The following is a 12,212-nucleotide window of genomic DNA, read 5'->3' on the forward strand; positions in this document are numbered from 1 at the left end:
ATCCATCACAGTAACTAAATGACTAAGTCCATAAAAGTTTGATTGACTTATCTCTGAAGAACTAAATTAGAGAATACTTCTATGCACAACATAATAATATGTAGCCCCAAAAAGCCAATTGTGTAAAAAGTAAAATCTAGTAAAATTCAGTAGCAAGATATGGCATCATATGGCTACATATCTGTGGGGGTGGGGGGGGGGGGGGACGAGATGTAAGAATGCTTTCCAACAATAGAATTCTTTGAATAAATTGGACAGTGGGCAATACTTAGTTTAAAATACTTTTATTTTTGTTAGGTATGGAAGATAAACATGCTAATTTCAGCTTGGGAGGTGTTACAATTTTTTTTAGCATGAAAATTAAAGCTGTAAGAATTTAGAAAATTTACATTTCATGAATTTATATGACACAATTGAATTTTCCCTTTATTTTGAGGCATTACACATTTTTAATTAGAATGGGAAATTTACTATTTTGGGAGAATAATTTCTGTAAACATTTTGATTTTTGAAAATATTTATGTTTAGCGCAATATATTATAAATATTTCTCATAAATTTAAAGAGGTAATAAATATTTTTGTGTTTGCTTACCAAAAGAAAAAAACAATTTGCTTTGGGTTGTTTTTTTTTCCAAGTTTTGTTTAGTCACTTCAACTAACTAAACAGTTAATAATGCTCATTAACACAAAAATTCTTTAAGTAACAAATAAGACATCCCTTTATATCTGAGCTGACAGTTTAAATAACTTACTTTGGTAAGTCCTTCAAGTCTCAAAACATCATTTACAGCCCCACCTGACAAAACTCTTTGCTTCTCTCTAGCAACATCCACATCTTCATACCTAGTTTTTAATGCTGGTTGCTTGGACAAGAACCTTATAATGTAAAAATTTTAAGGAAAATAATCAGTTTTAGTTAAGAAAGAATTTATGTACATTTCCTGTTGCCTAAATAGAAGTATTTCATTTTCAGCCACTTCTTTAAATATGTTTTAATAGCCTGTTATTTTGAATGAGCTCTAATCAGCTATTTTAAATAACTACTTAAAATATAATTATCCATAATGAAATGGTACTCTCAATTACTTACATATAAGCACAACTATTTAAGGAAATACTTACTTCCATGAAATGAAAAACTTGTATTCTATCAACCAATTGAGCAGATTAAAGAAGAAACCCAAGAAAACCAGTGCAAATAGATTACGTCCCACAATTTTCCATTCAAATAAACTGTATACTAATGGCTTACCTAAAAAAAAAAGTTTCATTCAAATAATACTTAATCCTAAAACAATATATTTTCTAAATTATCCATGAATCACTGGTACAGGGTTTGCAACCAGTATCTTCTGGCACTAACTACTTTTTTCACAAAGCAATGACCGTGGATGTTGATGGTACTAGAGGTTTTTTTAGCATACTAAAGCATACCAACTGATACCGAATTATTCTTTTATTATACTTTAATATTACAAGCAGGGAAGAATCATGATGATAGTTGTCAACTCTATGCAGAGTTAACCATCCATTGAAAAATATTTAATCTCTTATACTTTTACTTTTCATGTAGATAAAATTATTTTAATGAGCTTCTCATCAGACCATCATCACAGACATATTTGTTTCTTACCAAATCTTTCTGACACATCAGCTTGTAACTGGTACGAAGCCATGTCAATTAGACCACGCCCTAAGCAATAGTGAGGCAGAAGCAGGAACACTTGTTTCAAAATGTTATTTATGTCCCCTAGATCCTGAGGAAGTCATCAAATACATATTTCATGGTTTCTCATACTACAGCAAACTCATTCATAAAATCAACCTACACAGCAGTTTGACCCATTCTTTATCTGTTGCCATGTTATTATAAGCATGCATTTGCTTTTTGGCATGGGGGGGGGGTCACATATTTTTATGTGACTTGTTTAAATGAAAGTATATAAACAGCTGGGTGGGAAGATAAGCTCAAACTTTTTTGTGATATTGTATTACATGTAGACATGTGGGTCCAAACATTTGTGTAAGGACTGGACAAGGTGGATAAAAATAAACTTTAAGGGCATGGGCAGTGGATTAAAACCAAAATAACCAAAATGTTTATTTCTAAATCTTATGCTATGATATTTAGCACATAGTTATGACTCATAGAGTTAAGTCTAAAAATTAAAATTAAAATGGCAGAAAATTTTAAGCAGTTGCCATGGTAGCCATCTTGATTTTATTTACTTTTTTTTAACATTATTAATAGTGAAATAACTCAAAGATGGCTTAGGCGAATTCAATAAAAACTTGCAGGAGTATAGAGATACATGTTGGTAACAATCGTGATTGATTACATTTTAAAATTTTAAAATACTTTTGTTTTCACAATTTTTTTTTCTGAAAATCACTTTAAAATAATCTAAATTTGTGAAAAAATTTTAACTGTAAAAGAAAAACCATACAAATTTTCAAAAATGTGTTCTATCAGTTTTACTGGTATATGTATACAAAATAAATACAGAAAATGTTGATCAATTTTTATAATAATTAAGAAAGTTAATTCAATGTTAAAATTGTAAAAAAAAATCCAAGATGGCCGCCATCACCATGGCAATGGTAGGAAATTTTTGGCCATTTATAAATTTTTAGACTTAACTCTTTAAGTTGTAACCATATGCTAGATATGATAGTATTAGGTTTATAATGAGCATTTTGGCTAATTTGGTATTCATCACCTCCCCATGCCCTTAAGTGACAATTGGACAAGACCCTTGGTAAAGTTCTATTAACAGAGAAGGAGAGAAAAGTGTCTTGAAAATATGTTATACTTACTGGATCATCTCTGGATAAAAGTTCCAGAATAAATGTGGCTAATGTTGATACAGTACCAAGAAACACATTGACACAAGACAAAGCAACAAAAGCTGAACTGGGAACATCAAACAAACGGGAGAATGGGTACATCATTGGTGTAATGGCCCAGCTGTAGATAGAAGATTGAAACAATTGAATGATACAGTTCAGCATCCTTAATTTATTAGATGAGCATTCAAACATCTGAACAAAACATTGACTTACCCGTACAAAAACAGAAGAGCAAACAAGCAAGGCAAGTTTTTGGCTGAAACATAAGCATCTTTGCCAAATGCTAGAAATATGAAGACACATAATAGTGCTGGAATGGCATAATTTATCTGCGGATAGACCAAAGCATCTTTAACAACACATCAAATGATTTGTACATATCAAAATGGTAGAGTTAAGATCTATATATATAATTCTCTTCTGGGAGATGTTAGAAAACAATCTGCAAGCGCGTCTTGCAGTCCCCTCTCTTCCTCTCTATCACTACCACCCCCACCCCCCACATGGTCTGGTGAGCGGTGTTCACTCTAAATGTTTACATTTGTAGAGCCGGGTTTAGTGACAGTTGTTAGGGGCAGATAATTTAGCTTGAAACGATTTTAAACTTAGAGGAGGTAACTAAGAGGAGGCTGCTTTCACGGGGGGGGGGGGGGTATAGGGTAGGGGTTGAATGAAGGGGGGGGGGGGGTAGTGTTTTAAAGCAAATATTTTCAGTGGCAGCATTGGTACTGTCGAATTCACAAATTATGAATTACTGAAAAGTGGAAAATAAAACCACTAAATAGCGGTGTATGATACGCCACAGGTCGGCTAGTGTAAATTATTTTAAAAGGTACATAGAGTTTCAAGATTTTGGTTAAACATTAAATTTATGTATGATGCAATAGTCTTTCATACTTTTAAATATGTTGATTTATTCTACTTATTATCAAATTTCTTATTAATTTTTCTTTACGCTGTAACAGATTTCATCATTATTTTTTTTTAATGTGAAACTAGATCTATGTACTTTTTCATTTTTAACATTCAGGGCAAAAAAACAAACTGAAACTAATTGATTTTGAAATTGGGACATTCAAGAGCATCCATTATTTTATAATGTTTTAATTAAGTAGCAAAGTTTAGTGTAGCTCAAAAAGTTATCCTACACGATATTAATGAATTTATTTATGAAACAAACATTCAGCATTAATCGTTTTTATGTATATTTGTTTGTTTTTTTTTAGAATAAATGAGTTTTCATTTTATCTTATCTATAACAATACAAAGGATTTTACGTCTTACTTTACCATTTAAAAACCTGTAGTTCTACTAAAATGAAAAAGCATAATTTTTAAAAATAGAACTAATAGAACTTTTTGTGAAGGAAAATGGAGGAGATTTAAGTAACACATTTTTGGATGGTCTTTGCTGAAAACACCTATTTGTAATTACCCATTAATGTTATAAATGTAATTACCATATCCCAAGCCCAGTTGGCCAGCCAGTAGACAGTTGGTTTGATTCCTGATACAAACTGCAAATGTTTGCTGTTGGACACACGCTCTTCAATTAGGAAAAGTACAAAACTGGCAGGCACAAAGGACATGGCAAATATGACACATATTGCTACAACAACATTCACTGCACTGTTGTATCTGTTGAAAAGAAAAAGATATTACAATTGTAGTTATTACTTACTTTTGAAATTGACTAGAGGACCAGTCTGCTGACTCACCACACCTCATGAACCATCTGGCTATGTTCACCCCAAAACCACCCCAGCTTACCTCCTACACAAACTCTCCACCACCTACCATGTCAAAACACTGTGTTTAAATTATTCCTGGTTAATATTTCACTCAGTTTACTTATTAGTAAAATGTTGAAGTAGTTAATATATTAATGTAAGTAACAATGCACATAAAAAATAAACTCCGATGTATTATGCCACACAACCAATTTAACCATTCAAGAAATTCTTCAATTGCCTTCAGTGTGTTTGTAAATACACCATGTTTGAGGTGACTTATTATTGATGAGCTGGATAAGAAAATATATCAATTTTTTTAATATCACTTTGAAAGATTTGTTAAGCATATCCTTTTGAAAATTGATAATATTGTTGGTACTTAACAAATTCATGTATCCATAAATTTATAGCTAGCAGAAAATAAAGCATTATAATGTGGTAAGAGTTTCAACCAGCAACCTCAAAGTGTTTGATTTTGGAGAGAACATTTTCCTGTGCATCAAAAATAATGGAAAATACTACTCTATTCAGGTTGTTAAAAGTGTGTTGTTACATTCTAATGAGCCTTATAATTTTATTAGTATCTTTAAATACAGTTTGGTACATAGATTTGTTTTAAAAAGAATACTTTAATCTACATTAATTCATATTATAAAGTGCTCCACATATACCAGACAAATATATAGATGTTCTGATAAATATATTAATATCCAAACCGGAAGCCCCAGTGAGTATTAGTACATAACAAACGACTTGAATAGATAACTATTTTTAACAAAGTTTATCTATAAATGAGTGTTATAAATATGTCAAGATGAAATATACAAGTCTCAACTTACAGTGTTTCTTCATTGAACTGCTCTTTTGTCAAGTTCATGGGATGATTAATCGTAACAATACCATACTCTTTAGGGTCTTGACTGTCAGGGAGTAATGTTCGCAGCAGGAGATTGTTTAAGGCATTCATGTAAGATACAGATGCTGCCCATCCTTTATTATTGAACCAAACCTAATTGGTATTTAAAAAATATAATATATCAGAAAGTTCAAACATGTGTGAGATGCCTATAAAATTCATGATGAAAAGGTACCAAAATGAAAATGTTATCACTTGCCGTAGTAGTGTCTGGAACAAAAGCATTTATCAGACTGTTTTCAAGATCTTCTAATAGTTGAATATTCCCAAAAAATATAGATCTGTTGTTGTTGGCTGTGCGAATTAGGTTGTTAATGGCAGTAGAAATCTGGCCAGCACCAAGGGGCTTCACTGCATTAGCATCACCAAAACTGTAACCGCCATATCTAGAGAATTTCAATTAGTTATTTATTTACACTCTGTATACAATCAGATATTAGACAAGCTACCTTTTTTAAGCAGTACTGTAGGTTTTCACCAGCTAATAAGAGAGATCATAATTACTAGGTGATAGTAATATTAATCATTACAGACCCCACCAATTTTTTGTTGTTTATTCCCTTTAAACCTTAGTTATTAATTTACAATCAGTCTTTGATATTATTTTGCTATGTATCCAAATCTTAAATGGTTCCAAAATAATATGCTCATTTTATTGTTTATGTGGAATCAATAAAGACACACAGATAATGAAGTGTTAGTAGCATCAGTTGTCCAAAAAATAGTGGGTACTGGAAAGTTGAAATGGACCTTTCTTTTTGTTTTATTTAATGGTTATATATAAGCTTTTTGCTACCTTCTTTTCTGGTATTTGCTGTAGGTTTTCACCAGCCAATCAGACAGATTCCGATTTGTCGTGTTATAAAGCCGATCATTTGTCCACAATTTTATTTTTGGTGGCTCTGGACCTCCAGCTCCTGTTTTTTTTTCCAATCAAAGATGAATTTAAAATATTTACTGTGATCAATGAAATGAAATAAAACAAGGATAAATTATAAAGCAGATAATTTTCTGTTTCAATTTACTACAGACAAAGTAACAGCGATTGTATTTTTACATCATGAAATAAAAACTACATTAGACAGTTACAATGTAGGCCTATATGTTGAGAAAAGGTTTCTCTTTCTCATGCCACTGATATTTTGCAAGTACAATATCTCCCACTATTTTTGCTCATAGCACAGTAGTTGCTTTGAAATCCATTGTCTTGTTTTCACATTTAGTTGGTTTATTCCAGTAGCTCTAAAATCAATAACAAATCAACCATTCTTTTGGAACTGAGAAAATGCAGGTCCATCAACATTTGCTGCTGACTACAGTTAAGATATTTTTATGATATATATATATTGGATCTTTAATTTATATTCTGGATTTCAATACTTTTAATATTAAGATAAAAAGTCTTTGCTTCATAAAATTGATGGAAATGACAGAAAAGTTTTTCTGAGTTAGTTTTGGCTTGGATTTAATTAAAATAATTAAATTAAATATTATTTATTATGCTGTGTTTTAGTTTAGTTTATTTTTAAGAGACACATTTGCGCAGGCCTAGTCAGAGATAAATCATCTTAAAATCTTTGTTGGTAAAACATTTTTGTCTTAACATTAGGTAATGTAACAAGCAACATGCCATTTTAAAATTATTAATGTAAACTTTCATTTTGATCCATTACTGAAAATATGATGTGTTTAAACACATATTTTAAAACAGAATAAATTAATTTGTAGCAAATTTTAAACACCACTTTTCTGATCATAAATGTTCTCTCTGAAGAATTTCTTTACCTTCTGGACAGATCTGAAAACCTGTTTCACAAGAGCATGTAGGGCTATCATTAGTATTTGCAGGTGATTGCTTTGCAGTCCACTCCATCTTAGATGCTTGCAAACAAGATTTACCACTGCAAGAAAGTAAACACAATAGGTTAGCCAGTTTAATATTTAATACTTGCTTGATAAGGCTCCTTCAGTTGGCTCAATATTTAATACAGCCTAATAAGGTTATGAGAGTCAGCTCAATAATTAATAGTTTAGTAAGGCTAATGTACAACAATTCATATCAAAAGTCTAAACCTTATTGTGTAAATGCTTGAGTTCATGCATCTTGTTCCATAGAATGGCTCATGGAGGAGATTATATTCCAGTTCAGAAGTCAATGGATTATTCGGCTCTTCATTGCTGTAAAATTAAATAAAACAAATCTGTAAATTTGAACAGGAAAAATGTTGATGGTAAAAATGTATGCCTACAAAAATAAATATTCAAATATATTAGACAACTTTAAAATGATACCTGTAGAAGGTATATAAAAAGTTGTCTCCTTTCTTTGGTTCATACATCCAGGGTTGAAGCTCTAGAGGTGGTTGTTCAGAAAAAGATGGGAGTATCAATGAAAACACCATGGCCAGACAGACAAATGCAGCTGGAAGAATTATCTGTAAAGTATTTTTTAATATTAACTTTAGATTATTTTTTTTATGAGGCATCTTGTGGGTAAAACAGAGCTATACAGCAGATTATTTTAAAGAATATTAACTTGATTGGGTAAAACTCTAACCAAACTATTTCCTGTTCACAACACTAATAAAACTATTTCCTACTCTAACTCACCTCACTAATAAAACTATTTCCTACTCTAACTAACCTTACTAATAAAACTATTTCCAACTCTAACTCACAAACACAAATAAAACTATTTCCTAGTCTCACCTCACTTATGAAACCTTTTTTACTACGACGGACATGATGAAGACGTTTAAGGAAAAGTGCAATCATTTGTCTAAGGATCAGCTTTTGACCAGTAACCTTGACCTCTCCTGCACCACTAAAGTTCACATCAGAAAATGTCTCTACAACATCTTGAGCTAAGGATTCTGTGAATTACATTAGCATTTACATTACAATATTTGGAACTAACAATTCTGTGAATAATATTTAGCTTTACATTATAAGACATTTCTTGTCAGCAGCCTTGCTTCTTATGACATTCATATTTTTAACAATCTTTACCTTCATCATCAACATCAGCTGTCAGCCTCTCTGTTGAATTCACACGATTTCTGTAATTCAGTTGAAAAACACTTGTTTGCAATTTTCCTTTAAGTCTACTTCTAATAGTTGGTTTTGGATATCTGCCATCTGTGATTAAAATAAAATTAAAGATAAAGAATGATTGATAAATTGTGTGATTAATAATTCCTTTGTAACCTTTTTGAGGCTGTGGCAGACTTTGCCTTTGATGCTGAATACACATGAGAGCTAACTAGACACAAGGTTTGCATAACAGATAAGGAAAAGTTCAACTCTGGACTTTAAATTGTTAATTCAAGCTTTACAGCTGGATCACTAGCTGAAAAGTAGTTAGCAATCTATGGTAACCACAGGCAGCTATTGGAATTAACAAATTCATTTTTTCCTTTTGTTTGCAGAACCTGTGACTACAAAAATTGTGACGGAAATAATTCTATAAATAGGAACCTGGAGAGATTCAGCTCAAAAGTATTTTAATCCATTTATGAGCTGCAAGAATCACAAAGATTAGTTATAAAAAGGTTTGTACATGATTTATTTGAAATTAGCATGCCCGTCCCCGTATGTTGCCACAGTGTCAAAAGAAAGTCCGAGGATAGCCTGGGGCAAATCACACCCTGCAGGGTAGCCAGTGGCGCCAAATCGCACCAAGCTGGGGCGCCGACAGACTTGCCTATTTCAATTTAGTGAATGATTATTGTGTTTTTAGTGCATAGCCTTTTTTTTAAATGAACGTAGATGTCATAGTGCTCACAGCGGACCCCGAGACTCATCGGGTTCCGCAACTGCCAGGACACCGGCGGCTGTGCCTGTTGAAGTTTTACTGCCTAATATAGTGGTACCCCTTACCCGCTATGCAGGACGCCCAGTTTAGATTGTCACTTTGGAACTCAGGATGCCAAACTGTGTATTTAAAAAAATCACATCCTCCTGGCCGCCCATAAGAAATTTTAATTTTATGTTTCGTAGAATCCTTATCTGGGGTAATTTCATCAACTCCCCAAAGTCTCATAGCACTCAGATGAACGGTGTCAGACCGCATTAGACTTTTATTTTTTATATCGTATATAGAGAAGAATCACACCCTCCCAGGGCACCTCCCTTGCAAAATTAAAAAAGATTTTTTTGCAGAAACCTCCCCTGAAGTATTCTCAACAACTTCCCAAAATTTCATGGTGATCGGATGAAAGGTGTAGCAATGCATAAAAGACAGACAAACAAACAGACATACATTGCTTTTTAGATATATAGATTAATGTTCTCCCATCATCAGAAGTTTTTAATTGTAATTCAAAGATATGAGTATACTTTTTTTATTTTTAGAAATTTTTGTTTTTGTGTTTTTCTAATTATTGGTATGGTATAATTTTAAGTGGATGCCACCTACCTTCTTTCATCTCAGTAAGTTTTGATCTTGATGTCTCATTGGAGTCAACACCATCACCATTCTCTTCTGCTACTTTAAGGAACACCTAAATTATGTTTAATTTCAAACTGGTAAAAAAAAAATCCTCTACAATGAATAATAAGAATACTTTAATTTTCAAAAATTCCATACACAGTTTAGTATGAAATATTCAATATTTAAGAAAATACAGTCCGAAGGAATACAATCCTGACTAAAACACTTTAAAGTTGGATTGCCAGACTTTTGTTTCAAAGTTTAAAACATCCTAAACACACATACATAGTTTTCTTCCAGATGATTTAAAAAGTGTCACCTCTTCTAAACTTGTATCAGAAATTCCATAGCTTGAAATCCCAAGTTCCTGGTGAGAGAGCTCTAGTGCCGCAAATAGTTCTTGAAACTTCCTTGCGTGATCTTCCCCCTCTGGCAGACGGAAACAAACTTCCATACTGTTATCTTCAACCAGCACAGCACCAGGAACAAATCTTTGCACATAGACTATCAGGCGAGGCAGGTTGAAGCCTAGGGGATAAAACACACACACAGCATCAACTCACATATCAAGAAGTTTTCATTAGTTTAAAAACTGTTACACACAATATCACTGCATGGTTGGATGGTAGAGAATATGACTGTTAATGCTTATGTCTTGAGTTCAGATCCAGGGGTTAAGTCTGTATGAAGTCCATGGTTCCATCCATCCAGCTATGATGTCAGGGAAAATAAAGGGGCTGGGCATAATGCTGACAACCCTATCCCTTTATGTGCTGAGGTGACTGAAATAGGGGAACTCTACTTTACTTGCCCTATTGACTGTGAGTTTTGAAAGGGTAGCCTACTCTACTTTTTTTTACACACACACAGCATAGAACTAAAAGTTAAGTGGTGGGCAGTTTTAATGTTTTAGTCTGTTACATAGTGTTTGTAAGGCGTGTTAATGTTTTAGAGTCTGTTACATAGTGTTTGTAAGGAGTTTTAATGTTTTAGTGTGTTATATAGTGTTAGTAAGGAGTTTTAATGTTTTAGTGTCTGTTATATAGTGTTAGTAAGGAGTTTTAATGTTTTAGTGTCTGTTATATAGTGTTAGTAAGGAGTTTTAATGTTTTAGTGTCTGTTATATAGTGTTAGTAAGGAGTTTTAATGTTTTAGTGTCTGTTATATAGTGTTTGTAAGGAGTTTTAATGTTTTAGTGTGTTATATAGTGTTAGTAAGGAGTTTTAATGTTTTAGTGTCTGTTATATAGTGTTAGTAAGGAGTTTTAATGTTTTAGTGTCTGTTATATAGTGTTTGTAAGGAGTTTTAATGTTTTAGTGTGTTATATAGTGTTAGTAAGGAGTTTTAATGTTTTAGTGTGTTATATAGTGTTAGTAAGGAGTTTTAATGTTTTAGTGTGTTATATAGTGTTGGTAAGGAGTTTTAATGTTTTAGTGTGTTATATAGTGTTAGTAAGGAGTTTTAATGTTTTAGTGTCTGTTATATAGTGTTAGTAAGGAGTTTTAATGTTTTAGTGTCTGTTATATAGTGTTAGTAAGGAGTTTTAATGTTTTAGTGTCTGTTATATAGTGTTAGTAAGGAGTTTTAATGTTTTAGTGTCTGTTATATAGTGTTAGTAAGGAGTTTTAATGTTTTAGTGTCTGTTATATAGTGTTTGTAAGGAGTGTTAATGTTTTAGTGTGTTATATAGTGTTAGTAAGGAGTTTTAATGTTTTAGTGTCTGTTATATAGTGTTAGTAAGGAGTTTTAATGTTTTAGTGTCTGTTATATAGTGTTTGTGGTGCACCACATGAAGATCATTGAATGTTGCATGCAAAGAAGATTTGATTTTAAACCTAGATCTACTAGTCAATGAATCATTATTTGTCAACAATCATTCAGATGTCAAACAGGAACATGGTGCTACAAATCTACTGTGCCATCTACAACACTAAGATTTTATGAAATCACATATTTATCTATACTTTTCAATGCATATAAACTGTGCATTTTATTTAGCATAATGTATACAACAATATAAGTATTTATTTTGGGTCATGTTAATGTTTCTATGGCTTAGTTGTGTCATGCCCACATTGACATTGTGCAAATGAAAGATGGCAGCTTCAAAAACATTAAGTTTTAAAATATTTTTTCTAGAAATGATAACAATATTTTACCAGGCACCATTGTCTTTGACTTTAAAGGAGGTAAGGGAATTGGTACATCATCACTAGATGAATCCAGAGCATCATAGCCTTCATCATCTTCTTCAGTAAGCATAATGGGCTGAAAAAGTTTA

The 12,212-nt window shown here is 32.2% G+C and overlaps 1 protein-coding gene across 1 annotated transcript in view; it reads right to left on the reverse strand.

Moving 5' to 3' along the window:
- Nucleotides 1-12,212, reverse strand: part of LOC131928247 (phospholipid-transporting ATPase ABCA1) — a 64,950-nt gene that overhangs the window by 24,126 nt on the left and 28,612 nt on the right. The window contains exons 27-43 of the mRNA XM_059284209.1: nucleotides 12,091-12,199; nucleotides 10,251-10,459; nucleotides 9,917-10,001; nucleotides 8,509-8,637; nucleotides 8,209-8,372; nucleotides 7,792-7,934; nucleotides 7,573-7,677; nucleotides 7,285-7,400; nucleotides 6,296-6,416; nucleotides 5,699-5,885; nucleotides 5,423-5,592; nucleotides 4,311-4,488; nucleotides 3,065-3,180; nucleotides 2,819-2,969; nucleotides 1,635-1,758; nucleotides 1,124-1,253; nucleotides 754-877 (exon numbers count right to left, since the gene is read on the reverse strand). Of these exons, the coding sequence (XP_059140192.1) occupies nucleotides 754-877; nucleotides 1,124-1,253; nucleotides 1,635-1,758; nucleotides 2,819-2,969; nucleotides 3,065-3,180; nucleotides 4,311-4,488; nucleotides 5,423-5,592; nucleotides 5,699-5,885; nucleotides 6,296-6,416; nucleotides 7,285-7,400; nucleotides 7,573-7,677; nucleotides 7,792-7,934; nucleotides 8,209-8,372; nucleotides 8,509-8,637; nucleotides 9,917-10,001; nucleotides 10,251-10,459; nucleotides 12,091-12,199 (2,361 nt within the window). The remainder of the gene's footprint in view (nucleotides 1-753; nucleotides 878-1,123; nucleotides 1,254-1,634; nucleotides 1,759-2,818; nucleotides 2,970-3,064; nucleotides 3,181-4,310; nucleotides 4,489-5,422; nucleotides 5,593-5,698; nucleotides 5,886-6,295; nucleotides 6,417-7,284; nucleotides 7,401-7,572; nucleotides 7,678-7,791; nucleotides 7,935-8,208; nucleotides 8,373-8,508; nucleotides 8,638-9,916; nucleotides 10,002-10,250; nucleotides 10,460-12,090; nucleotides 12,200-12,212) is intronic.

The sequence above is a fragment of the Physella acuta genome, unplaced genomic scaffold (assembly GCF_028476545.2).
Source record: "Physella acuta isolate Inbredline_101_S28 unplaced genomic scaffold, ASM2847654v3 ptg001480l, whole genome shotgun sequence".
Classification (NCBI taxonomy): domain Eukaryota; kingdom Metazoa; phylum Mollusca; class Gastropoda; family Physidae; genus Physella; species Physella acuta.